We start from the raw sequence: 25,349 nt of genomic DNA on the forward strand, positions 1-25,349 counted from the left end.
CCCCTACAAGAATATATATGGTTTAGGGGTGGGGATCTGGACCGTTTACAAGATAATAGCACATTCTCAAATTGAACGCGGTGGGGATGACCCCCGGGGACTTCCCTTTAATTTCATTTGATTTGTTTTATCGTCCCATTCAAGAATATATATGGTTTAGGGGTGGGGATGTTGACTGTTTACAAGTTTTCAAACAAGAGGGGGTTGGGCGACCCCCTAGGAACTTCCCTTTTATATCATTTCATTTGTTTTATTGTCCCCTACAAAAATATATATGGTTTAGGGGTGGGGATCTGGACCGTTTACAAGATAATAGCACATTCTCAAATTGAACGGGGTGGGGATGACCCCAGGGGACTTCCCTTTAATTTCATTTGATTTGTTTTATCGTCCCATTCAAGAATATATATGGTTTAGGGGTGGGGATCTGGACCGTTTACAAGATAAAAGCATATTCTCAAATTTAAGGGGGTGGGGATGACCTCCTAGGGACTCCCCCTATATTTCATGTGATTTGTTTTATTGTCCTATAATCATTTCTGAAGACTGCATGTGTCTATCACTTACAGTTTTAAAGTTATATTCATTTGAAAATTTTAGAAAATAAAATCCCATAGGGTTCTATAGTAAACCCCTCCCTCCTTTCTACCTCCCAAAGTACCCCTTAATAGACCCCAATGCACAAACGAAAGATTGATGGCTCACCTAGACATATTAGTCTACCATTCTATGAAACCCTAAGTAAATCTAAAAAGCGGTTTTAGAGAAACGCTGCGGACAAGTTCATTTTTAAAAGTGGCGGAAGAAAAAGAAGAAAAAGAAGAAGAAGAAGAAGAAGAAGAATAAGAAAAATAATAAGAACTGAGCAAAAACAATAAGTCTCCAAACTTTGTTTGGGAGACTTAATAAACATGATAGATGTATTTTATTCAATATTTTGTATGATAAAAGGATTTTTCTTAATACTGTTAAAGTGCTTTATTTTGATGTAAAGGAGAAAAAAATGTTCATAATTGTTTGAGAAGAAAAATATGAAAGAAAACCATTTATTTCCTTACAAAAGGGTTGAGCTACCACACACATTTAACCTAGACATATGTTCCAAGTCAGGAGCCTGTAATTCAGTTGTAGTCTTCTGTTGATGTATATCATATTTTGTCTTGTTCAAGTTGCTTAGTCATAAATCAAGCTATTGTTTTTTTTTCTTCTTCATATATATTGAATGTTTTCAGCTTTTCATATCAGTGCCTATTAGAGCTGACAATAAGTTATAGATTTTGCTCATTGATGAAGGCTGTAGAAAGTTTATGATTGTTCACAGGTTAGTATACATTGATGCTTAATGAGAACAGGTTGTCTGTTTATAATTATATAGTCATAGTCAGACACCTTGTGGCAAAGTGATATATAGCAGTTGCGGATCCAGAAACTTTCATAAAGGGGGGTTGGGGGGGGGTTGGGGGGGGGGGACTGAGTGCCTAAGAGGGGGGGGACCCCTCCAGTCATTCCCTATATAATCAACATTTATTTTCCCTAATAAGGGGGGCCATGCCCACTGAAAAACCCTCTAAATCCGCCTCTGTATATCAGTGGTTGGACTAATGGTACCATATCTATTTGTGGAGGTCACTTTTAGTTTATTGTAGGGGTTAGTCACTTGAACAAAATACAAACTGATCATAACTTAATGATATGTGAAAAGTTAGTCAGAAATTAGTTGAAGAACATTGATTTATCCAAGGACACTCCAACCAATAACCAATAAACACCTGCAACCCTTACCATGAAGTTTCGACAAAATCCAACTAGAGGCTCTCAAGAGCCTGTGTCGCTCACCTTGGTCTATGTGCATATTAAACAATGGACACAGATAAATTCATGACATAATTGTGTTTTGGTGATGGTGATGTGTTTGTAGATCTTACTTTACTGAACATTCTTGTTGCTACAATTATCTCTATTTATAATGAACTTGGCCCAGTAATTACAGTGGAAAATATTTTCTAAAAATTTACAAAAATTTATGAAAAATGCTAAAAATTAACTATAAAGGGCAATAACTCCTTAAGTGGTCAATTGAAAATTTTGGTCATTTGACTTATTTGTAGATCTTACTTTGCTGAACATTATTGCTGTTTACATTTTATCTTTGTCTATTATAATATTCAAGATAATAACCAAAAACTGCAAAATTTCCTTAAAATTACTAATTCTGGGGCAGCAACCCAACAACAGGGTGTCTGTTTTGTCTGAAAATATCAGGACAGATAGATCTTGACCTGATAGACAATTTTACCCTGTCAGATTTTCTCTAAATGCTTCGTTTTTGAGTTATAAGCCAAAAACTGCATTTTACCCCTATGTTCTATTTTTAGCCGTGGCAGCCATTTTGGTTGGATGGCCGGGTCACCGGACACATTTTTTTCAATTAAATACCCCAAAGATGATTATGGCCAAGTTTGGATTAATTTGGCCCAGTAGTTTCAGAGGAGAAGATTTTTGAAAAAGATTTCGAAGATTTACGAAAAATGGTTAAAAAAAATGACTATAAAGGTCAATAACTCCTAAAGGGGTCAACTGACCATTTTGGTCAAGTTGACTTATTTGTAAATCTAACTTTGCTGGACATTATTGCTGTTAACAGTTTATCTCTATCTATAATAATATTCAAGATAATAACCAAAAACAGCAAAAGTTCCCTAAAATTACCAATTCAGGAGCCGCAACCCAACAACAGGTTGTCGGATAATTCCAGGGCAGAAAGACATTGACCAGATAAACAATTTTACCCCATGTCAGATTTGCTCTAAATGCTTTGGTTTTTGAGTTACAAGCCAAAAACTGCATTTTACCCCTATGTTCTATTTCTAGCCGTGGCGGCCATCTTGGTTGGTTGACCGGGTCACGCCACACATTTTTTAATCAAGATACCCCAATGATGATTGTGGTCAAGTTTGGTTCAATTTGGCCCAGTAGTTTCAGAGTAGAAGATTTTTGTAAAAGCTAACGAAGACGGACGACAAAGACGACGGACGACGGCGGACGCTGGAAGCCAAATGATGAGAAAAGATCACTTGGCCCTTTCGGCCAGGTGAGCTAAAAATGGTTAAAAATTGACTATAAAGGTCAATAACTCCTAAAGGGGTCAACTGACCATTTTGGTCCTGTTGACTTATTTGTAAATCTAACTTTGCTGAACATTATTGCTGTTTACAGTTTATCTCTATCTATAATAATATTCAAGATAATAACCAAAAACAGCAAAAAATCCCTAAAATTACCAATTCAGGGGCAGTAACCTAACAACGGGTTGTCGGATTCATCTGAAAATTTGAGGGCAGAAAGATCTTGACCTGATAAATAATTTTACCTCGTGTCAGATTTGCTCTAAATGCTTTTGTTTTTGAGTTATAAGCCAAAAACTGCATTTTACCCCTATATTCTATTTTTAGCCGTGGTGGCCATCTTGGTTGGTTGACCGGGTCACGCCACAAATTTTTTAATCAAAATACCCCAATGATGATTGTGGTCAAGTTTGGTTCAATTTGGCCTAGTAGTTTCAGAGTAGAAGATTTTTGTAAAAGCTAACGACGACGGACGACGCCGGACACAAGACGCCAAGTGATGAGAAAAGCTCACTTGGCCCTTTGGGCCAGGTGAGCTAAAAATGGTTAAAAATTGACTATAAAGGTCAATAACTCCTAAAGGGGTCAACTGACCATTTTGGTCCTGTTGACTTATTTGTAAATCTAACTTTGCTGAACATTATTGCTGTTTACAGTTTATCTCTATCTATAATAATATTCAAGATAATAACCAAAAACAGCAAAAAATCCCTAAAATTACCAATTCAGGGGCAGTAACCTAACAACGGGTTGTCGGATTCATCTGAAAATTTGAGGGCAGAAAGATCTTGACCTGATAAATAATTTTACCTCGTGTCAGATTTGCTCTAAATGCTTTTGTTTTTGAGTTATAAGCCAAAAACTGCATTTTACCCCTATGTTCTATTTTTAGCCGTGGTGGCCATCTTGGTTGGTTGACCGGGTCACGCCACAAATTTTTTAATCAAGATACCCCAATGATGATTGTGGTCAAGTTTGGTTCAATTTGGCCTAGTAGTTTCAGAGTAGAAGATTTTTGTAAAAGCTAACGACGCCGGACGACGCCGGACGCAAGACGCCAAGTGATGAGAAAAGCTCACTTGGCCCTTTGGGCCAGGTGAGCTAAAAATGGTTAAAAATTGACTATAAAGGTCAATTATTCCTAAAGGGGTCAACTGACCATTTTGGTCCTGTTGACTTATTTGTAAATCTAACTTTGCTGAACATTATTGCTGTTTACAGTTTATCTCTATCTATAATAATATTCAAGATAATAACCAAAAACAGCAAAAAAATCCCTAAAATTACCAATTCAGGGGCAGTAACCCAACAACGGGTTGTCGGATTCATATGAAAATTTGAGGGCAGAAAGATCGTGACCTGATAAACAATTTTACCCCGTCAGATTTGCTCTAAATGCTTTGGTTTTTGAGTTATAAGCCAAAAACTGCATTTTACCCCTATGTTCTATTTTTAGCCATGTCGGCCATCTTGGTTGGTTGGCCGGGTCACGCCACACATTTTTTAAACTAGATACCCCAATGATGATTGTGGCCAAGTTTGGTTTAATTTGGCCCAATAGTTTCAGAGGAGAAGATTTTTGTAAAAACGACGACGACAGACGCCAAGTGATGGGAAATAAACATGATAAAGAAACAAAATTATGACAATATGTAATGAAATCATTTTAAAAATAATTTTAAGATATAAATCATTAAATTTGTTAAATAAGCAGCGTTTGTGTTTTAATTGAATAGTTTAAACCATTGAAATTGAGAAATTGTTTCAATAAATCATTTTGCTATTACACACTAATCAATTTACTTTCTATTAAAATAATGAGTTATTTCTGATTATCTATCAGATTGTTCACTCAATTAAACTGACATACCTTTCTATAGGGACTCCATCTGTTTGGGAATTATACGAGGCTCCAATATTTTCTACAAAAAAAAAAAGTTTTTACATTAGTTTGAAAATAATTACATTTAATAGGTAAATTTTTCATAATGATCTCATAATTTTAAAGTTCTCATCTTTAACCTGCTACATGTACCAGAGTACCAGACTGATGAAAGAACTGACAGTTGCGTGGAACACAAAATCTTACATAGCTTAAGAAATTGAAATATAAAGCAACATGTAAAATCAGAGACCCAAGGATTTCCACTGGAATATAGAAATACAAATGTACATGAATTACACCTTTCCAACCTTTTGCTTTTGTGGGACATACAGATACCTGTACACAATAACATCCATTCAGAATGTTGATGTTAACTCCGAAGCAAGCACTGTGTAGGGGAGTGTAAAGATCTCTGGCACTTAAAAACCTTGGAACCATTCTCTAATGGGTCCATAGATGACCTGATGTAACATAACTATTTTGTATCTAATAACCACTACACCCAAATTTACTGGTCACTCACTGACTGTGGTAGAAAAACTTCTGTCCAAATACCAATTGATCTTGGTATCCTTTCAAAACCTAACCATTGCCAATTGGGACTTCTTATTGTAAATTTATTTCTTCTTCTGAATATGCGTGAAATAATTGCCACTAGACATTCACTAATTAGCAATCAACAATCCATCATTCTTGTAATGTCCTGCTCCATCATTTGGTGAATTCATTTATTTTAGTGGGAACCAATTTTCATTGATTGTGGCAAACTTGCCTTTTCTTGGATATTTAATTTTGTGGTTTCGCTAAAGTCTTCATACATTCTAATAGGAAATTTGTAATCAACTGTCCTTAGTAACCAGGAAATCAAGGAAAATTGAGGAACGAGTGGTGGATCCAGAAATGTGGGGGGCCACTGACTGCCTAAGAGGGGGCCGCTAAGGTCATGCTTCAGTGATTCCCTATATAATCAACCAAATTTTCCCCAGAAAAGGTTCCCCCTAAATCTGCCTCTGAGGAATAATAATAAATCCACAATTCATCTTATGAATTATTTGTACTATTACAAATTGTAATTATCTTAATCAGACATGCACAAGGATTTATCAATTTTGATTCATGCAATTAAATTAATTTCAGAAAATCATCGGAGAAAAAGCTAACAAAACTATCTATTCCATTAATCATAATAATTGATTTAAATGTTGAAACAGCCTTCTTTCAAATTCAATTTAATGCTAACTTGACCTCTGTTATATAATCTACGAGCCAGGCCTACTACCAAACAAAAATCTATATTTCTCTGGAATCTACATATAATTATAATCATATTTTTCACTAAATGTAACGCTATTGCAATTGACAATCATAAGTTAATAGCATTTTGTTCACTTCAAGGCTGACTAAATATCGGATGTACGTAACAATATATTGTCTTTCTGATTAGTTTCAATACAGCATAGACATCCTTATAGCTATTTTCTTGCAAATAGTAGTCACCTGGTTTTTTTTAGAAGAAATACACAGAATAAAGACTAGAAAAACACTTAATTCCATTGTGATAATTTTAAAATAATCGATAATGTTATAAGTAGCAATAGCATCCAATAAAAAAAAACTTTTTTCACATATATTAATCATCTTTAATTGTGCATGTGTAAGCTTCATAAAGCTAACCAGGGAAAATGCACTCAGCACTGTCAAAACCTCAGTCATTTTTTTTAAAGGGGGAAATTATTAACTGTACCTTGCTCTGGTAACCTTGTAAACTTTGGTAATGGCATGTCTTTTCCTGAAATTAAATGACAGAAAATAATGAGAATTTAAATTATGGTTTTACACTAGTCATTTTTGGTGTCCTTTAAAGCTTGCTGTTTGGTGTGAGCCATTGCTCCATGTTGACGACGGTACTTTGACCTGTAATTGAATTTACTTTTTACACATTGTGACTTGGATGAAGCAGTTGAATCATTGGCACTCATATCACATCTTCTTATTTCTAATAATTATCACAGATTAAGTGGAAAATCAACTTGTTTTTTTTTTTATGGTTATAAGCATTGTGAATAAGTTTCATTACATTTGTTTGAAGAAAGCTAATTTCTAGAGAATGAAAACTAATTTTGGGACATGCATACAAGGCTATCACTTTTTTAAATGCTCCCCTGCCGCTGCAGGGGCATCATATAATCTTTGGGATCACCAATGAACCATGAATAAGAGGTCAAGGACAAAAGATAAATGAATGTAGTAGAATAATAGATAAAAACTCTTCAGCATAAAGAGTCAAGAAACTATAACAAGAAAAAACAGTAATTATACCTCATGTTTTAAGTGTGTAAATTTTTTCTCGACCATACAACTGAACAAAGTAGATATTTTAACAATCTAGTCGCTAAAATATTTTAAAGCCACCAGCTATTGACTTTCATCAAGAGAAATATTTAGTCTATAATGTGACATTACAATAGCCAAAGGATGGGTTGGTGTTTAAATGTATAAAAATGTTGAATTAATAATGGTATACAGTGAAGATCAGTAAACTCTCAGCCATTTCAATTAAACAGGGTTAAAAATTTGTTGGTATGAGAACTAAGATTTGTAAATTTTTGACTTGATCATGAATTAACCAAATCAGTTAGAAAAAAAAATGAAAAAGGGTATTTACAGTAATCCATTTTAGGCCCCTTACATTGTTAGGCTAAACATTGGGTTCTTGAGATGAAAGTAAAATAATATAGACTATAAGACCTCTTATGAGTGGTGTACATGGACAAGTTAACATGGGAATGAGAAGGCGGGAAGCAGGGAGGGAAATGAGTGTCAAGGGGAGTTAAAATATGGACATTCCAGGAAACATATAATTTCTGAAAATCCTTGTTCTTAATAACATCTAACTGGCAATAAGGGGTATGGTCCAACGAACAGTGTACTATTTTATAAAAGGGGCCTGGTCAAACATACAGGGGACTTATTTCTAGTTTTAAAAATCTTTATAAAATTTACATATCTTGTACATGTGTTTAAAATTTAGCCATCCCCATTTTGAATTCAAACATTCATAAAATTTCTTAAATTCCCGTCTCATAATCTACCAATAAGTAGTTGCTATTTTCCATGATCTACACCACACAAAACGATTCAATGATCTATCCATTGATCTACACCAATCATATGTAAAAATATGTAAATATCTCTTCACATGATAAAATGTCAAACATCTCACACACAAATTGATTATGAAAACCATTTGACCACAGAAAGATTTGGTCCATACATTGATTTTTAGCTGCTGATACTAAAGAGTTGATCTCAATGATCGAATGATATCTGTTATTGAGATAGAGACAATCTTAAATAAACAAGGCAATTAAACAGATCTTATAGTTCTTTTGTTTCTACAAGTACTGGTAAATGGATTGCTTTAATAATGATGTACATGTTTGATTCTTTTTAGCAGTTCTAATCTTAATAGCTATAAATAATATATATCAACAATGGGTATAGAAGGCAATGCACCCTTTGATTGGAATGCATATATTTTTATGCCCCACCTACGATAGTAGAGGGGCATTATGTTTTCTGGTCTGTGCCTCCGTTCGTTCGTTCGTCCGTTCGTCCGACTTCAGGTGAAAGTTTTTGGTCAAGGTAGTTTTTCATGAATTGAAGTCTTATCCACTTGAAACTTAGTACACATGTTCCCCATGATATGATCTTTCTAATTGTAATGCCAAATTATAGTTTTGACCCCAATTTCATGGTCAACTAAACATAGAAAATGAAAGTGCGAAGTTCAGGTTAAAGTTTTTGGTCAAGGTAGTTTTTGATGAAGTTAGAGTCACAACTACTTGAAACTTAGTACACATGTTCCCTATGATATGATCTTTCTAATTTTAATTCCAAATTAAAGTTTTGACCCCAATTTCATGGTCCACTGAACATGGAAAATTATAGTGCGAGTGGGGCATCCGTGTACTATGGACACATTCTTGTTTTGCATAAAATTGTCAAAATTCTTTTCACTTTTTAGGAATTATGACTCCCATCCCCCCTTCTCTTTCTCTCTCTCTTAAAAATCCTAGATTTTCCAATTCTATACAGCCTATCTAACATGACGATGGTGTTTACAGTAATTGTAAAACTGGATTGTTTTCCAGATAAAACCACTTAAAACCAATTAAAAGGTCAACTGTTCTAAAAAATATTGTTTGTTATGAACAGGTGTTTATTTATCCATCTATTTACTCATCACTACTTATTAGGGCTATACATAGATATCAGAAGATGTGGTATGAGTGCCAATGAGACAACTCTCAACCCAAGTCACAATACAATTACCCAATGTTTTTCATTCTTCCTTCATAATTAATTATACAGCTGATATTTTCTCATCTGAGTTCAGATTAAATAATTTACGATGTAAGATTGCTTGATCAGTTTCTACCTTGAAGGCCATCTCATTCTTCTTTTAATCATGTTGACAAGAAACATGTGATGTACAGTACAAAGGAAGATGTCAAACTTATAAAGTGATAATCTTATTTACAGAAAAAAATGTATGGAGCAAGTATCATTTTATAGTGGCTTATATCACAAATTTGAGGATTTTTTCCTGTAATTTTTTGTTGCATTTCGAAATCAATAAGAATTAAGAATATCTTTTGGCTAAATGATAATTTTATATACTGTATATATCATGTACATTGTATTTCCATTGTTTATATCATAGCCACTTAACAGGAACTTTTCTGACAGTATTGTGCCCAGCACATATCCCAAAACAGCGTGCCAACTTGTAACAAATTAATAATCTTTGAGGAGCCGGGTCTCCAAATCATTTAGTAAAAAAAATTAATAAAGTGCCAAAGGGACAATCAAACACATAACTAAAGTAAAAGATGATAAATAGGAAACATGGTTCTTCACTTTAACATTTGTGAGGGCCCTCATGGGGTTTTTGATTATGTGATTACTTGGCCGTTTTTTTAATGATTATTTGATTATTAAGCCAAATATTTCATGATTATTTGATTACCTAGGACTGTATTTTTAGTTTATGATTATTTGATTACTAAAGATAAGCAAATATTTAATGATTATGTGATTATATTGGCAAAAAAATGGTGATTATGTGATTACTAGGACACCCCCCCCCCCATGAGGGGCCTCATTTGTTCCTCATTTCACTCGAAATAATACAATCCCTTCCTTAAAGTAAAGGTTTGTACATAATACATAAGGGAGTTAACTCTTCAAAAATCAACTAAATCACATACTATTTGTAAAGAGTCAAAGTGTTGCCTGGATACTCCCTAAAACCATGATCTTAACAATTAACATACAGCAAAAAATCTGACATTGACAATTCCATTTATTTACATTATAATTGGAATGGTTTAGTTCTTCTTGTAAAGAAAATCTAATAATTCTATAATTTTTACTTCTTGTCATATTATAGGGCATAATATCTTTTCCTGAATGGCAGTAACAACCATGCTGATGGAAAGGGGCCTATTTAGAAGATCATGCAGCATAAATACACAATATGTCAGTTTGGAAGGAGGATACTGAATCTTCATTGTGAAATAACCATAGCCACAAAAGATTGTACCAAGTGACTGTATACCATGAAATGTCTATTACCCAGTATAACATATTGTTGTTAAACATAGACTAGACCCAATTTCCAATAATTCTTGATGTATGGATGCTTAATGGCCCGTGACAAGTATTACATAATGACTAACATTCAGGATGATTACTTGTGAATCAGAAATGAATTTAATTCAGTGGCTGTCGTTTGTTTATGTGTTACATATTTGTTTTTCCTTCAATTTATTGTACATAAATTAGGCCGTTAGTTTTCTAGTTTGAATTGTTTTTAAATTTACATTGTCATTAATGATTTCCGGGCCTTTTATAGCTGACTATGCGGTATGGGCTTTGCTCATTGTTGAAGGCTGTACGGTGGACTACAGAAGTATATTTATTTATTTATTCATATATGTTATTTTGGTCTCTTGTGGAGATTTGTCTCATTGACAATCGTACCACATCTTTTTTTTTTATATTACACTGCTTACTTGTATCAAAATTTAGATATTAGCTAACAAGGAAACTGCAACAGAAACTTGGGAAGACATGTCACTCTTTCTAAGTATAATATTCAACATGTATTCAGAAACCAAACCTACCCATCTGAGCTTTCAAATCTGTGTGCCTTATGATGAAGCAGTAAATACTCATCCTAAAGTTTATAGTTTGACCTAATTATAAATCCATTGACCTCAAACACTATGTTCAGTCTAGGTCAAGCATGCACATGATTTTGCTACATCAGGCGCGGATCCAGAGGGGGGGTTTCCGGGGGTTGGAACTCCCCCTTTTTTTGGACGATCAATGCATTTGGGGACATGTAATTGGAACCCCCTCCCCCTTTGTCCTGGGTTAGGAACCCCCCACTTTTTAAAATGGCTGGATCCGCCCCTGTACCTGCAATACCACCATTGAAGGGAGTATTAAATTCTGTGACCTTTATAATTGCTTTATTAACTAAATGAACTCACCAGAGTTTAAGCTATCCAATTTCAAAGGCATTCCCTGTTGTGCAGCTGCTATTAACTTCAAAGCAATATAAAACTGACTCCTTCCAAAATGTCCAAGTCTTTTGGCTCCACAGAGTTCTGATATCTGAAATGGTCAAACAAACATATCTGTATGTAGCATGCTCATAACTTTGTTAACTAGAATTACTGTTTGCCAATTCCCGTACTTGACCCTGTATAAATTTAGAGATCACCTTTTTTAGTTGTCTCCCTTAAATGCCTTTTAAGGTGTCAAGACCACCAATTAAAAATCACTATCTGTCAACCAAATTTTGCAATTTTCACAGCTTTCTAAATATTATTTAACTTCATAGAAACCAGGTATATCCTGAATTATACATGTATCAGCTTTCTACATGCCAATTTTCCCTATACCTTTAAAGCCTTCTAACAAAATAACTGACCTTCGAACAGAGGTACTCCAAAAATTACCCCTGGTTTTCTGGAAATCTTAAATTAGTTTACTATGGACATGATGGAGCGCATTAATCCTCAATTTTTAATGCAAACTCATAGACAAGTAAATTTTGGCTCAAAATGGTTTAGATATATTTCTCTTTCACCAAAAGTTTCATTTCTGCAAATTTGTTGGTTAGTTTAAGTTAACAAGGACATCAAAAGCACTATTTGTGTCAGAGTAGGGCTACTTTTACATACATTCTAAATTGGTGGGAGTAATTGGTGGTGTGACACCTTAAGAGAGACATTAATTTTTATTTACAATGGAGAGCTAACCTTTAAGTTTTTCAAATCCTTTAATTACATTAATTTGTTGTTAAAGGGGCACTAGCTGTCAAATTCATGTTCAACAAATTGACTCAAATTCTCATATTTTATTTATCTATAACAATGTAAAGCATTTTTCCAAACTATTAAAGTATAAAATAAACAATTTACAGGCCATGGTCTCAATAAGATTTAGCTTCGTTTTGTGTGAATTTTAGCAATGACGCCATCTAATTAAATTTCGAGTTGACCTTCTATGACCATATACGCGATGTAAATATAAACATAAATATAAATAGATTAAGCAACTCGTGCAGTTAGATTTTGATAGGTCTACTAAATTTTGTATTATATATTAAAAAACCTGTCATTACTGTAGTATTAAAACTGTATAATACTGTCATATGCTTATTGTAGTTAAGAAAACAGATCTTTACAGGGCAATTGTTGATATGTTTCAAAAGTAGATATCAATAAAGGTTGTCTGGTGCATTTCAAAGGTCCCTTGTATTAGCATCTGGCAATGAACTAACCCGAATAATTCAGTCGTTATATTCCGCTGATCTACGAAGGCTACATTAACGCCTGAACGTCTTCCTCGATCAAGACCGTCAACCGGAAAATTCACACCGCTTTGCAATATGGGAATTTTGATTTAAATTGGCAGCTAAAGAAGGAGGAGTTTCGGATGTTAATTGATGATAAATGATGTAAACTGATGTTAATTGATGTTAATTAATTATTATCGGATTTGTGTTAATTGAACACACGTGTTTGGTAAGACAATTTCAAGAGAGTTGCGCAGACTCATATCCTGATCGCCGCTGATTGGCTCTCTCTCACAGAGAGCAGGCGACGCGGCCAATGATCACAAGGAGTTCAAGCCCTCGTGTGGGAGAAAATCGGACACGGAAAGGGCTTGAATTATTCGAGTTAGCAATGAACATATTTTTTTTGTCAAAGGGCAATAACTCCAATTGTGCTTTTTAATCCTTTACACTTTTCATTTACAAATTGTTCATTTATTTGCTAATTCCAATTCAAAACTTCTTTGATTCATTGCCAGGATCTCATTATCATGATTATTCATACAGATATGCATGTAAATAAGGATATATATTAATGTAACTAACCTACAATAGTATGTCTATGTATATATTTTACCTATATATCCATATCATTCTAAATTGTCACAGGTACAAATGTGCATTATGTAAATCTAAGTCATCTAAGTGATAAGTTTAAGATTATCTTCAGGTTAGTGTGAAGTTTGCTCATTGGGCTATATATATACTATATCTATGGTTTTTCCACCTCTTTATTTTTAGCAAAGATGAAATTTATCTATCATTCATGTCATTCTTAGTATCATTAATGTTGTTTATATTAGTGAATTCATATTCATTTTCACCAAATCTCAGTCCCACAGCTAAAATCGGACATTGTTATACATGCACATATAAAAAATATCTAATAATTGAATTGGAATTGGAATAAAAATTGGATGCGAACATGTACAAACCAGGTGCTCCGCAGGGCGCAGCTTTATACGACCGCAGAGGTCGATCCCTGAACAGTTGGGGCAGGTATGGACAAAACATTTAAGCGTGATACAGCTCTGAATTTGGATTGTGATCAAATTTTTGACATTATATGTTTTTTTTTACACAAAACAAATGTCAAGCCACTCCATCATCATCATCATCTCAATTCAAATTTTAAATGGACTTTGCAACCATAAACACTCATTTAAATACATCAGCAACATTTTATATTGGCAAATTTCCAATGAAGTTATTTACATAAAGTTATTGGCAAATAAAAATAGAAAATGACATCATAGTCATGTCTGGCAAATTTCCAACATATATTATCAACTGCTATTCTATACAAAGAAAGATAACTCCAATTGAAAATTAATTGCTATTGCACAATATTGTGCAATTAGATATTTCTTGCTATTGTGCAATACTGTGCAATTTAAAATTTCTTGCTATTGCACAATACTTGATATGGAATCCTGATTTGGACCAACTTGAAAACTGGACCCATAATCAAAAATCAAAGTACATGTTTAGATAAAGCATATCAAATAAGCCCAAGAATTTAATTTTTGTTAAAATCAAACTTAGTTTAATTTTGGACCCTTTGGACCTAAATGTAGGTAGACCAATTTGATAACTAGACCAAAAATTAAGAATCTACATACAGTTAGATTTGGCATATCAAAGAACCCATTTATTCAATTTTTGATGAAATCAAACAAAGTTTAATTTTGGACCCCCATTTGGACCAACTTGAAAACTAGGCCAATAATTAAATATCTAAGTACATTTTTAAATTCAGCATATCAAAGAACCCCAAGGATTCAATTTTTGTTAAAATCAAACTTAGTTTAATTTTGGACCCTTTGGACCTTAATGTAGACCAATTTGAAACAGGACCAAAAATTAAGAATCTACATACATAGTTAGATTCGGCATATCAAAGAACCCCAATTATTCAATTTTTGATGAAATCACACAAAGTTCAATTTTTGATGAAATCACACAAAGTTCAATTTTGGACCCTTTGGGCCTCCTTATTCCTAAACTGTTGGGACCAAAACTCCCAAAATCAAACCCAACCTTCCTTTTATGGTCAAAAACCTTGTGTTTAAATTTCATAGATTTCTATTTACTTATACTAAAGTTATGGTGCAAAAAACAAGAATAATGCTTATTTGGGCCCTTTTTTAGCCCTTAATTCCTAAACTGTTATAACCAAAACTCCCAAAGACAATCCCAACAGTCCTTTTGTGGTCATAAACCTTGTGTCAAAATTTCATAGATTTCTATTCACTTAAACTAAAGTTATAGTGCGAAAACCAAGAAAATGCTTATTTGGGCCCTTTTTGGCCCCTAATTCCTAAAATGTTGGGACCAAAACTCCCAAAATCAATCCCTACCTTCCTTTTGTGGTCATAAACCTTGTGTTAAAATTTCATTGATTTCTATTCACTTTTACTAAAGTTAGAGTGCGAAAACTAAAAGTATTCGGACGACGACGATGACGCAAGACGACACAGGACGACGCAGGACGACGACGACGCCAACGTGATAGCAATATACGACAAAAAAATTAAAATGTTTGCGGTCGTATAAAAATGATGTAGGGCAGAAACAGACCAATTGCAAGAGGGGGATGTGTAGGATGCAAAAGTGTATTTGGTGCGAACTGACCTGAAACTCCTGCACACAGTGTTAATCATGTTATGGAAATAATTTACCATTTGACATGTTTAATTCTTATTTAGAACTTTTGTATTTGTATGTAATGTGATGAAAGCTCTTTATAGGGCCCTTTAATTGGAAATAAAATATTCATATTCTTATAATTATGATGTAGACCTGGAGATATAAACATGATAAAGGTATACGTAGTCTAACTACATTCATGACATTGTAGTTGAGTTAGAAAAGATCTTCTTTGGCTCAATTGGTTGGAGTGCTGCCTTAAGATCCTGATATCGTTGGTTTGATTCCACTACTCTATAGCTATCTACCATTCATCGATTTTCACAACAATGGTGCTGCGAGCAATTCGCTGTTTCAAAATCTAATGCAAGGGGAATGCTAGGTAATATTTCCAAAAGAATACACCAAAACATTGTGATTAGTTTAAAACATGATAAACAATAGAAATTCAACTAATGCATAACATTATTTTCATTCTGGTGTAAAAACAATGAGATTACCTATCACTGCCCATAGTCCTTAGGATTCTGAAAAGGTGAATTACTACTTGTACATACATGTAAAAGTATATATAAAGTGCCTGGCAGTTTGGTTTGGTCATGAGGGTTGACCAGGTCATAGGATGACAGATACACGTCTAGGTGACATGCAGCGAACTGGTAAGAGGAGTTCTGAGTAGATGTCTCGGGGTTGTACAGTAGTGGAGATCTGTAAGTTGAATTGAACACAGCCCGAAAAAAGAAAAGGGGGAAGAATGTTGAATACCTGGAGATACAAATGTATAAAAATAGTCTAACTACATGCATGAACAATACACCTTATCACTATTTGTCCACCATTTCTGGACATCACACAGGTTCCCATAAAATTTTGACGGCCCAATACAAAATATCTGACACCACAATGGAAAAGTAAGGTCAGCCGGGAATATTGATAAGGTGTTTTTGAGTAAGGGAAGATCTTCTTTGGCTCAATTGGTAAGAGCACTGCCTTAAGACCCCGAGATAGAGGGTTCATATCCTGCTTGTTCCATTCATGGATTTTCACAACAATCATCATCTCTACTCTAGTAGGCAAATATAATAAGAGTAAACATGGTATTAAAAGACAGATGTGACTGCTCACTATGCAATCACCTAGAACTTTCTTATTTTTATTATAACGAAGCTGGAACTAGTTGGAGCCCAGAAGATTTGATGCATCAGAATGATCAGACTGAGAGTTCTATGACTGAGGCTATATCAGTATCACTATGTCTGTGAATCTTAACCATGGCCATGGGCATATATAGCATATATATATATGACTTGTGAAATAAATTATGTTTGAAGATCTTAAAAAAAGATCTTAAAAAATTTCAAACACTCATTCATCAATATCCAAACTCTAGATTAACATTCGTTGAAATCCCACACTACTCAATTACAAAATGGAATGCTCGAGCTAAAAGCCTGTCTACTAACGACTACGTCAACCAAGATCAAGATTTACATAAGCAGATAGACGAAATAAATAAGAAAATACAAGAATTAAACGCCTCCCTCCAAGTGCAAACACCACTTCTCAACCTACACCTAAAAGCAAGTAAAAAGGTGAAAAGAGGCAAAGATAAACCGCGCAAGCAGTACATTAATTATCAGCTTTACCTTGACGGGATACATCCTAAACCTATATTAGCCAAAGCTTGGCTTGCTGAATTCTCCACTCAGATCAGGACAGACTGTTGGCGTTAAACAAAAACACATAATATATTTGGTGTGGATCAGAAGGCATGGGATGACCAAGCCACGCTGCTGAAGCACTAAGTATATTATTGAACATTCTCATTAATCTCAACAGTCCCAACAATAGACAACAATCAAACAGCTAACCATGGCTGCCCTAGTTGCTACAAGTAAAGCACGCACTAGATCTAGAACAGTGGCAAATAAAGAATTTTGTATCCAAAACTACATCTTAAACATCGAAAAAGCTCTTAACAAAAAACTTGAGGCTACCAAAAGAAACCTCAGTGTTGAATATAAGCACACCAAAGGAGGGATAGTGCTAACAGCGGATGCCGTTACATATGAATTGCTCAAACTAGCAACTTTAAACTACTTTGAAAACTTTTGTGAAAGCAACGGCAAAGCAACCATCAGAGAAATTACAGACAAGTCACAAACAACAGTAGTACAACATATAGTCAAAGTGTCATCAAATAAAGCTAGCTATACAATCAACATATACAATACTACAAGCAGGCTATTAATTAATGGAAATGGGGCTAATCAATTTTTGAACAATGACTTAAAGAACATACATAGCATTGTACTCAAAAGTCTAAAAGAGCAAGGAATTGAAGGGATAAGCACAGAACAGCTGAACAGACAACTTGGCAACCAGTTGCAAAACCTCCTCTACAGAGACAACAACTCCACCATCAGAACAGGAACCACCAAAAAGCAAGAAGTAGAAAAAGGTGATGACAAATGCACTAAATGCAACCAAAGGTGCAAAACTAGGAGCACTTACTGCGACAAAGGAAGCCACTGGGTCCACTATAAGTGTCAAAAACTAACAGAGCTGGAGATCCAGATGGCAGAAAACTCTAACGGTGATGAATATTATGAATGCAAACTCTGCGTTGGTGCAAAATCAAATATATTAGCTCTAGAAGGAAGTACACAGAGCCACACAAATGCCCAGCTACTGCTTACAGAGGAAACTGAAGCTAAGAGAGGATATAATACAGACGAAACACTCGACATATCTTCAGAAGAGCAAAATTGTACAGTATGCGACAATATACTGATGGATCCTGAATGGGATATATGCGAACAATGCAATAGCAAATGCCACTTCAAGTGTATGACAGAAATAAGCACAGCATACATATGCATTCCCTGTATAATGATCCAAGATGAGTTACAACCTATATTTCAAGAAAATGATAAAATCACAGCATCCAGTAGCACATGCAACAACACCTGCATTAAAAGCCCAATGGAAAAATCACGTAATAAACCAACCTCTGTGATTGCTTCAACAACCACAAAGCCAAAACCAATACCTAAACCCAGGAAATTAAAACAAAATCAGAAAAGCTCTGAGCCAGAGGACACCATCTTACCTAAACTGAGTGAATTAAGAGCAAGAGAACTGAAAGTCAGAAAAGCAGAAGAACAATTAAAAGTCAAAGAAAAGTCACTCAAAGAAGTACAAAACGATAGGCTACTGTTAGAGTCAAGATGCCAACAGCTAGAGGCAAGAAACTTTGAACTAGAGCAGACGGTTAAGCTACTTAAGAGAAGATTAGAGTCTAATAGCAACCTAACCATACCACCGTTGATTAATACTAGGGAACCAGAGCAAGGCAACACAGATAATTTTCAAAAAATGAAAGAACAACTTGATGATAAACTGGCAAAGCTACATGCCAAACTCTCAAACATTGTGATAGATGAAATGGATCGACAAATTAACAAAATCAAGCTCTTTGACGATTGCCCGCATATACCTGAAGAAAGGTTAAAGCCAATGCAAGGGACGGGAGACGAAAAGTTTCTGACTGAAAACAAAAAACCTCAAAAGGAGAATGTTGCAAATACAGATACCAAACAAGCAACGCAGCAAGTAACAGGACAACCCCTGCTCTTAAATCCACATTCGCCAAGACATCAAGGCCAGTGCTACAATGCAACACCGGTATACATACCAAGCGCAACATTTCAACCTCCGAAGAATGGACACCTTTGTGCTAGCAACATACAACCTGGGGTAAAAAACTTCTTGTACCCACCAGTTCATAACATACATGTACAGAAACAACCAATCCTAAGGAATACTACACAAACCCCAGTTCAAGAGCCTTTTTTAGTATTACGGAGCCTCAACCCAAGCCATATGTAACCAACAATTCAAGCGTCAAAACACCAGAGAGTTCACAATTGCATCTAATTTCGTTCAACTGCAAAAACATTAAAACCTGTGGCCCAATAATACACAAACTTCTACAATCAAACGACTTAATACTTATTCAGGAACATTGGCTATTTCAAACACAGATTCATCTTCTTGGCGAAATTCACGAAAATATAAATTACATAGGCAAAGGAGTCGATATAAATGAACCACTGTTACCGATATGTATGCCCCGAGGATATGGAGGAGTGGCAATCTTGTGGAAGAAAGAAATCGACCACATGATAAGGCCAATCGAACTAGGGTCAGAAAGGATACAGTGTGTAGAAATAAGGGAAAGCAACAATCCAAACATTATACTAACATCAGTCTATTTGCCAGCAAAAGGAAGTAAAAATCATCAGGCCGAATACCAAGATGTTATCGATCAACTATACGAATTATATCAAAAGTATAATGAAACACACAAAATCATCATAGGAGGCGACCTAAATGAAGATCTAAATATACAATCAGGCACGAAGCGCAACCTCTATCTCCGTGATTTCATAAAGGAATGCAACTTGAAATACGATAATAAAGAAAGAACCTTTGTTAACTCACTCGGACAGGAATCATCAGAAATAGACTATTTTCTACACAACCTGCCAGAAAATGAATTTGACAACAAACAAGTACTCAACCACGTGACAGAAAATACATCCGATCATCACCCAATTCGTATGAGTACCAAATTCATTTATGAAAGCTTAAATAACAGTCATGCGCAAAATAGCAACAAAATTACAAAAAGAATTAACTGGGACAAAGTAGACAAAGAATGGTATTCTGCTTACATCAATAAACATATAGACAGCCTTCAAATAAAAGAAAATATGAAAGAAGCAGAAATTGAGCAAGCTACATCCAAATTATGCGAACTCTTAAAGGAAACAGCTAAACTAACATCGTCATCAAAGGCAAAATTCAATGCAAAGCCAAAATTAAAAGTGTGGACGCCCGAAATACAAATAGCGTTGAAAATAGCAAGACAAAAATATAATGTTTGGAAACATCACGGGAGACCCAACAACAAAAGCAACATAATGCTCCAGGAGAAAAATCAAACAAAGAAGGACTTTCGTCGTTCAGTAAGAATAGAGATTGCTAAAATAAGAGACAAGGAGAAGGAAACTATTCTAGAAACAAGAGTAAAAGATACAAAAATGTTCCACCAACTCGTACGTAACAACAGGAAGAAAGGAAATGTTGTAATCACGGAGCTAGAGGTTAACGGAGTCAAATACATGCAGAGTGAAAATATCATCGCAGGATTTGAGGAACACTTTAGAAACCTTGCAACATTCAATAACCAGACGGACATAGATAGTGCATATCATAACCAAGTTGAAGATGATATTCAGACTATAAACAGGCTTGTGCAACGAAATAACATCAGTAACGTCACGCACATCGAAATTACAAACGCCATCAGATCGATAAACAGAGGAAAATCAGCAGATTTCCAAGGTATAACCATCGAACATATTACCCATGCAGGATCTGAAATGGAAACAACTTTAGTCACACTTGTGGGATGTATCTTCAAGCACGGAAGTGTATCAGCATCACTTAAAATGGGGCTCCTGACACCGGTTTTTAAAAATAAAGGAACAAGGCAGCAAGCAGCCAACTATAGAGGAATTACAGTTCTACCAGTCATTGGCAAAATAATCGAAACAGTCATCAAAGAGCGTACAAACAACAAAGTACTTGTAACACAAAATAAAAGACAGAGAGGTTTCACTGCAGGATCGTCACCTATGAACTCCGCGTTGCCAATTGAAGAAAGTTACAGAGAATCCAACGACAACAACATAACTTTCCAACTGGTACTCTTAGACGCAAAAGCTGCCTTCGACACTGTCATCCATAGTCACATGCTCAGGAGGGTCTTTTTGGCAGGAATCGACGATGGACACTGGGGACTGATCAAAGATCTCCACGAAAATGCTAAAAGTGCTATTAAATGGGAAGGAAACATCTCTCAGCCATTCGATGTAAACCAGGGAGTGCGACAAGGAGGTATACTTAGCACCAACCTCTACAAATTATACATCAACCAGCTGCTGAACATGTATGACACAACTGATGCAGGATATAGAATTGGAAACATAAGCGTAAACAGTACTGCTTGTGCAGATGACGTCGCACTAATTAGCGAGGAACCAGACCAAGCACAATTGCTTATAAACATGGCATGTGATTACGCATACATGGAAGGCTACCAATTACAACCTGCAAAAAGCGTGGTACTTACCATTACCAACAGGAAGCAAAAACGGGATCCTATAGCAACATCCCTTACCATGGGACAACACGAAATGCCATCAGTGAGAAGTGCCACACACTTGGGAATCATCAGAACCACGTCATTAAAAGAAAACATGACTGCTAATGTGGAGGAAAATATAAAAAAAGCGAGGAGAAGCGCATATAGCCTCCTGGGAGGAGGGTTTCACGGCTATAATGGATTAGATGTAGAGACAATGGTACATCTGTACAAAATATATGTATCCCCAGTACTTCTCTATGGCCTGGAGCTAATACTACCTACAACAAGCTCGTTGGCACTAATCGAAAATTTCCAAAAAAAGCTACTCAAGCAAATTCTTTCATTACCAACTTGCGTAGCAGATATAACTATCAACATCTTAACCGGAATATTGCCAGTAGAAGCACAAATACATATCCGAGCACTTGGACTCTTCAACAACATCTGTAACCAGCATGAAGAAAGTATGGAAAAATCGCTAGCTAGACGACAACTAACCGTAAAAAACAACCAAAGTGCTAGTTGGTTCGTAGCCATAAAACATATGCTCAGGAAGTACAATCTGCAAGAAGCTATATGGTACATGGACCATCCTGTCAAAAAATCCTTGTGGACCTCAAACATCAAGAGAACAGTGCATAATTACTGGAGCAAGTCAATAGTGCAACTACTGCCACTGTATAAAGGACTAGACCATCTTACAACGGGAAACCTTGACAAAGGTAAAATTAATCCTCTATTCAGAATTAACTGCCACTCAGCCATAGATACGGCAAGACTACCAGTTAAACTAAAACTGCTTACTGGATCATATATTCTACAAAGTAAGCGAATAAAAATGTATAAGGATGAAACCGATCCGAAGTGCCTGCTATGCTCAAAGGATGATGAAACTGTGACTCATTTCATATTACACTGCATACAACTCCGAAATATCAGGAACAAGATACTTCTAGAAACAGTTGAGGTACTTAACAGTCTTGGAATTAAATTTAATGAACTATTGGACAGTGAAAAGTTACAAATAATTCTGGACATCACACCGTTAGCAACATCAAGGAAACTCTCTCCAGCCAGTGTAGCAAAAGTAGAACGCCTTACTAGACGCTTGATATACCAGTTACATATAGCCCGCTATAAAATAGTATGTGGATGATAATTTTAATAATTATGACTCTAAAAAAAAAAAAAGGAAAAGATAATCGCTTCCACAGTAAAAAGAAGAAACTAATCAATTTTACAATAACATAACGAACCTATTTTAGCATATATATATACATACTAAAGTTATGCTAGTGATGACATATTTTTAAAGTGTGCGATCTTAAAGTGAAAATATTTTAGATTATATATAGAAAACAGAATCTTAAACAATACATGAAGGACCAGGGCTCACGCTACCAGGCGACTTGGGCGAAGAAGTCGCCTTCCCGACTGTCACTTCGCTTTCCCCGACCCCCAAAAGCGAAAACAAGTCGCCCTGTTCTTGACGATAGTCGCTTTCAGTCGCTTCCGTCATCGGACATAATTTTTTTACCAAGTTGATGAAACATCAATTTTTTACTGATAATTAAAGAAATTCAGACATAAACGATTCATTATCTTTAGAAAAGAGGTTGAAGCATTGTCTTCGCAGTGTGTAGCAGGTTATTTGATAAAAATACAACTTTTTATCACTTCGTGCATTTTCGCAAGTTCCGGTGCTTGTTACTCGAAAACGTACATCAACCTAAATTTCGGCGGCAAAATAAGTTTGTTACTTCATTTAAACGTGATAAAAGTTGCCTCCAGTAAATGTTTAATCCATTTATTGCATTAAAACCGTCATCTTCCTTTCCAAATAACTTGTCAAACATCGTTTATTTTTTTGTAAATTTTCTTGCATTCGTCCGCCATTGACCGATTTCTAAACTACGGATCTGAACCGGACCAGCTATGACCGAAATCCGTACTTTTACAATAATTACTACGGAGGCACGGATGGAACAGTTAACAGAAGAATATTGATTCCAAAGGGGAAAATTACGCATTCCACACGCATTAAGAGACTTTTGGTTACATCTAATTGATTAGTGTATATAATTCCCTATATTTTTTATGGATTGTTTCAAACTATTGATTAAAGTTGCTTAACTCTGAGACTATTATACTAATATCAATATATTATGGCCCAGCTTAATAACTTTTATATTTTTTTATGAGAAACACTGAATTTCATACACAAGATAATTTTTAATTAAATTGTAATTGATATATTATAATTTCTTTTTTTAAAATAATTTTTTTTTTTTAGGGCTAGATATTTAGTTGGTAGTTTCTCACAAGAACCTTAGTAAAACTTAAACAACTTTTAATTTCAAATGTTACTTTAATTGTAATTTTTTACTCATCATGCTCATATGAATTGAACAACATAAAAAGGACATTATTTACATATGGCCCTTTATACTATTGTAAAATCCAAACATTGTAGCGCACCGCGCGAATGAGCACTTCTCTTTCAAATCTCACCACTTCTCCATATCAGTTTCAAAAAGAGAAGTCACTTCTCCCTATAATTCTGAAGTAGTGTGTGCCCTGAAGGACCTTTTAGAAGAAATGAATATAACTTTTAGATAATTACTTTGTAATACAACTTTTAATTCATGAGGAAGAGGCATTCATCATTCTTTTATCTTCTTACCGTTTTTACCGCAATTATGGAATAGTGCTGTTGATATTTTTAAAGATCGATACTAATTTTTAAAGAATACATCTATCGGTTAGGGGTATAAATGTGATACCAGTGTATACATAAAGAAAGAGAGGAATTTTAAAGTATGTGACATGACTTTTAATCAACACAGAAACATTGTAAATACAGGATAACGGAATTGTAATATAATTGTGTGTGGATAGGATCTCACTGTGTATATAGTCTCAGCACTTCAAAGCATTTGGTGGAGGCATCACTGTATATTAGAAAGCCACAAGTTATACATACTAGCGTATGGTTCCTCTACAAAGGGGGTTAAAGATACAGAGGTAAGGTAAGGTTTGTCACACAATCAGGCTAAAGCAAGTTTTTAGTTCTTAGCAACATCTTTATCTAAATGTATCAGCTAACATTTTATACTATTGTATATTTACTTGCAACAGTGCATCCTGTCCTAAACCAGATGACAGAAATAATTCAGATGCTTTTATCCCAGTTATCCTGCCAGTCCCATCAACATCACATAATTGAAACAACTCCCCATAATTTCGTTGTTCTTGCTGGCTTAGTTTGAGCCCTTCCATGCCAGAATAAACACATATATGTACTATGTCAAAATGTTAACAGTGTCAGTTGTCTACAATTAAGTAGATTTTGTGAAACAGACTTAGTCAGGAAGTTTTCAACGATTATCCACCATGTTGGAAATTTATTACAAGTGTGATACACACTTCACAAAATTAGAAATGAAATAATATTAATAGAATTTTTTTAAATAATGCAAAGTTTAGCATATTATATTCAGAGTACAAAACGATCATTTCGGAATTAATAGAAAATATAATTAAAAAATAATCTGTGGC

General features: G+C 34.9%; 1 protein-coding gene across 8 annotated transcripts in view; it reads right to left on the bottom strand.

Annotated features, from left to right (window-relative positions):
• LOC139491993 (ralBP1-associated Eps domain-containing protein 1-like) overlaps nucleotides 1–25,211 on the bottom strand; it is a 48,181-nt gene extending 22,970 nt beyond the window's left edge. For 5 of the 8 annotated variants that reach the window (XM_071280011.1, XM_071280006.1, XM_071280010.1 and 2 more), the window contains exons 1-4: nucleotides 24,921–25,211; nucleotides 11,574–11,697; nucleotides 6,755–6,799; nucleotides 4,996–5,047 (exon numbers count right to left, since the gene is read on the bottom strand). In XM_071280011.1, coding sequence (XP_071136112.1) covers nucleotides 4,996–5,047; nucleotides 6,755–6,799; nucleotides 11,574–11,697; nucleotides 24,921–25,070 — 371 coding nt within the window. In that variant the 5' untranslated portion in view covers nucleotides 25,071–25,211. The remainder of the gene's footprint in view (nucleotides 1–4,995; nucleotides 5,048–6,754; nucleotides 6,800–11,573; nucleotides 11,698–24,920) is intronic. The other 3 variants (XM_071280009.1, XM_071280004.1, XM_071280003.1) reach the window with 1 other exon arrangement.
• Nucleotides 25,212–25,349: the final 138 nt, after the last annotated feature.

The sequence above is a fragment of the Mytilus edulis genome, chromosome 10 (genome assembly GCF_963676685.1).
Source record: "Mytilus edulis chromosome 10, xbMytEdul2.2, whole genome shotgun sequence".
In the NCBI taxonomy this organism is placed as follows: Eukaryota; Metazoa; Mollusca; class Bivalvia; order Mytilida; family Mytilidae; genus Mytilus; species Mytilus edulis.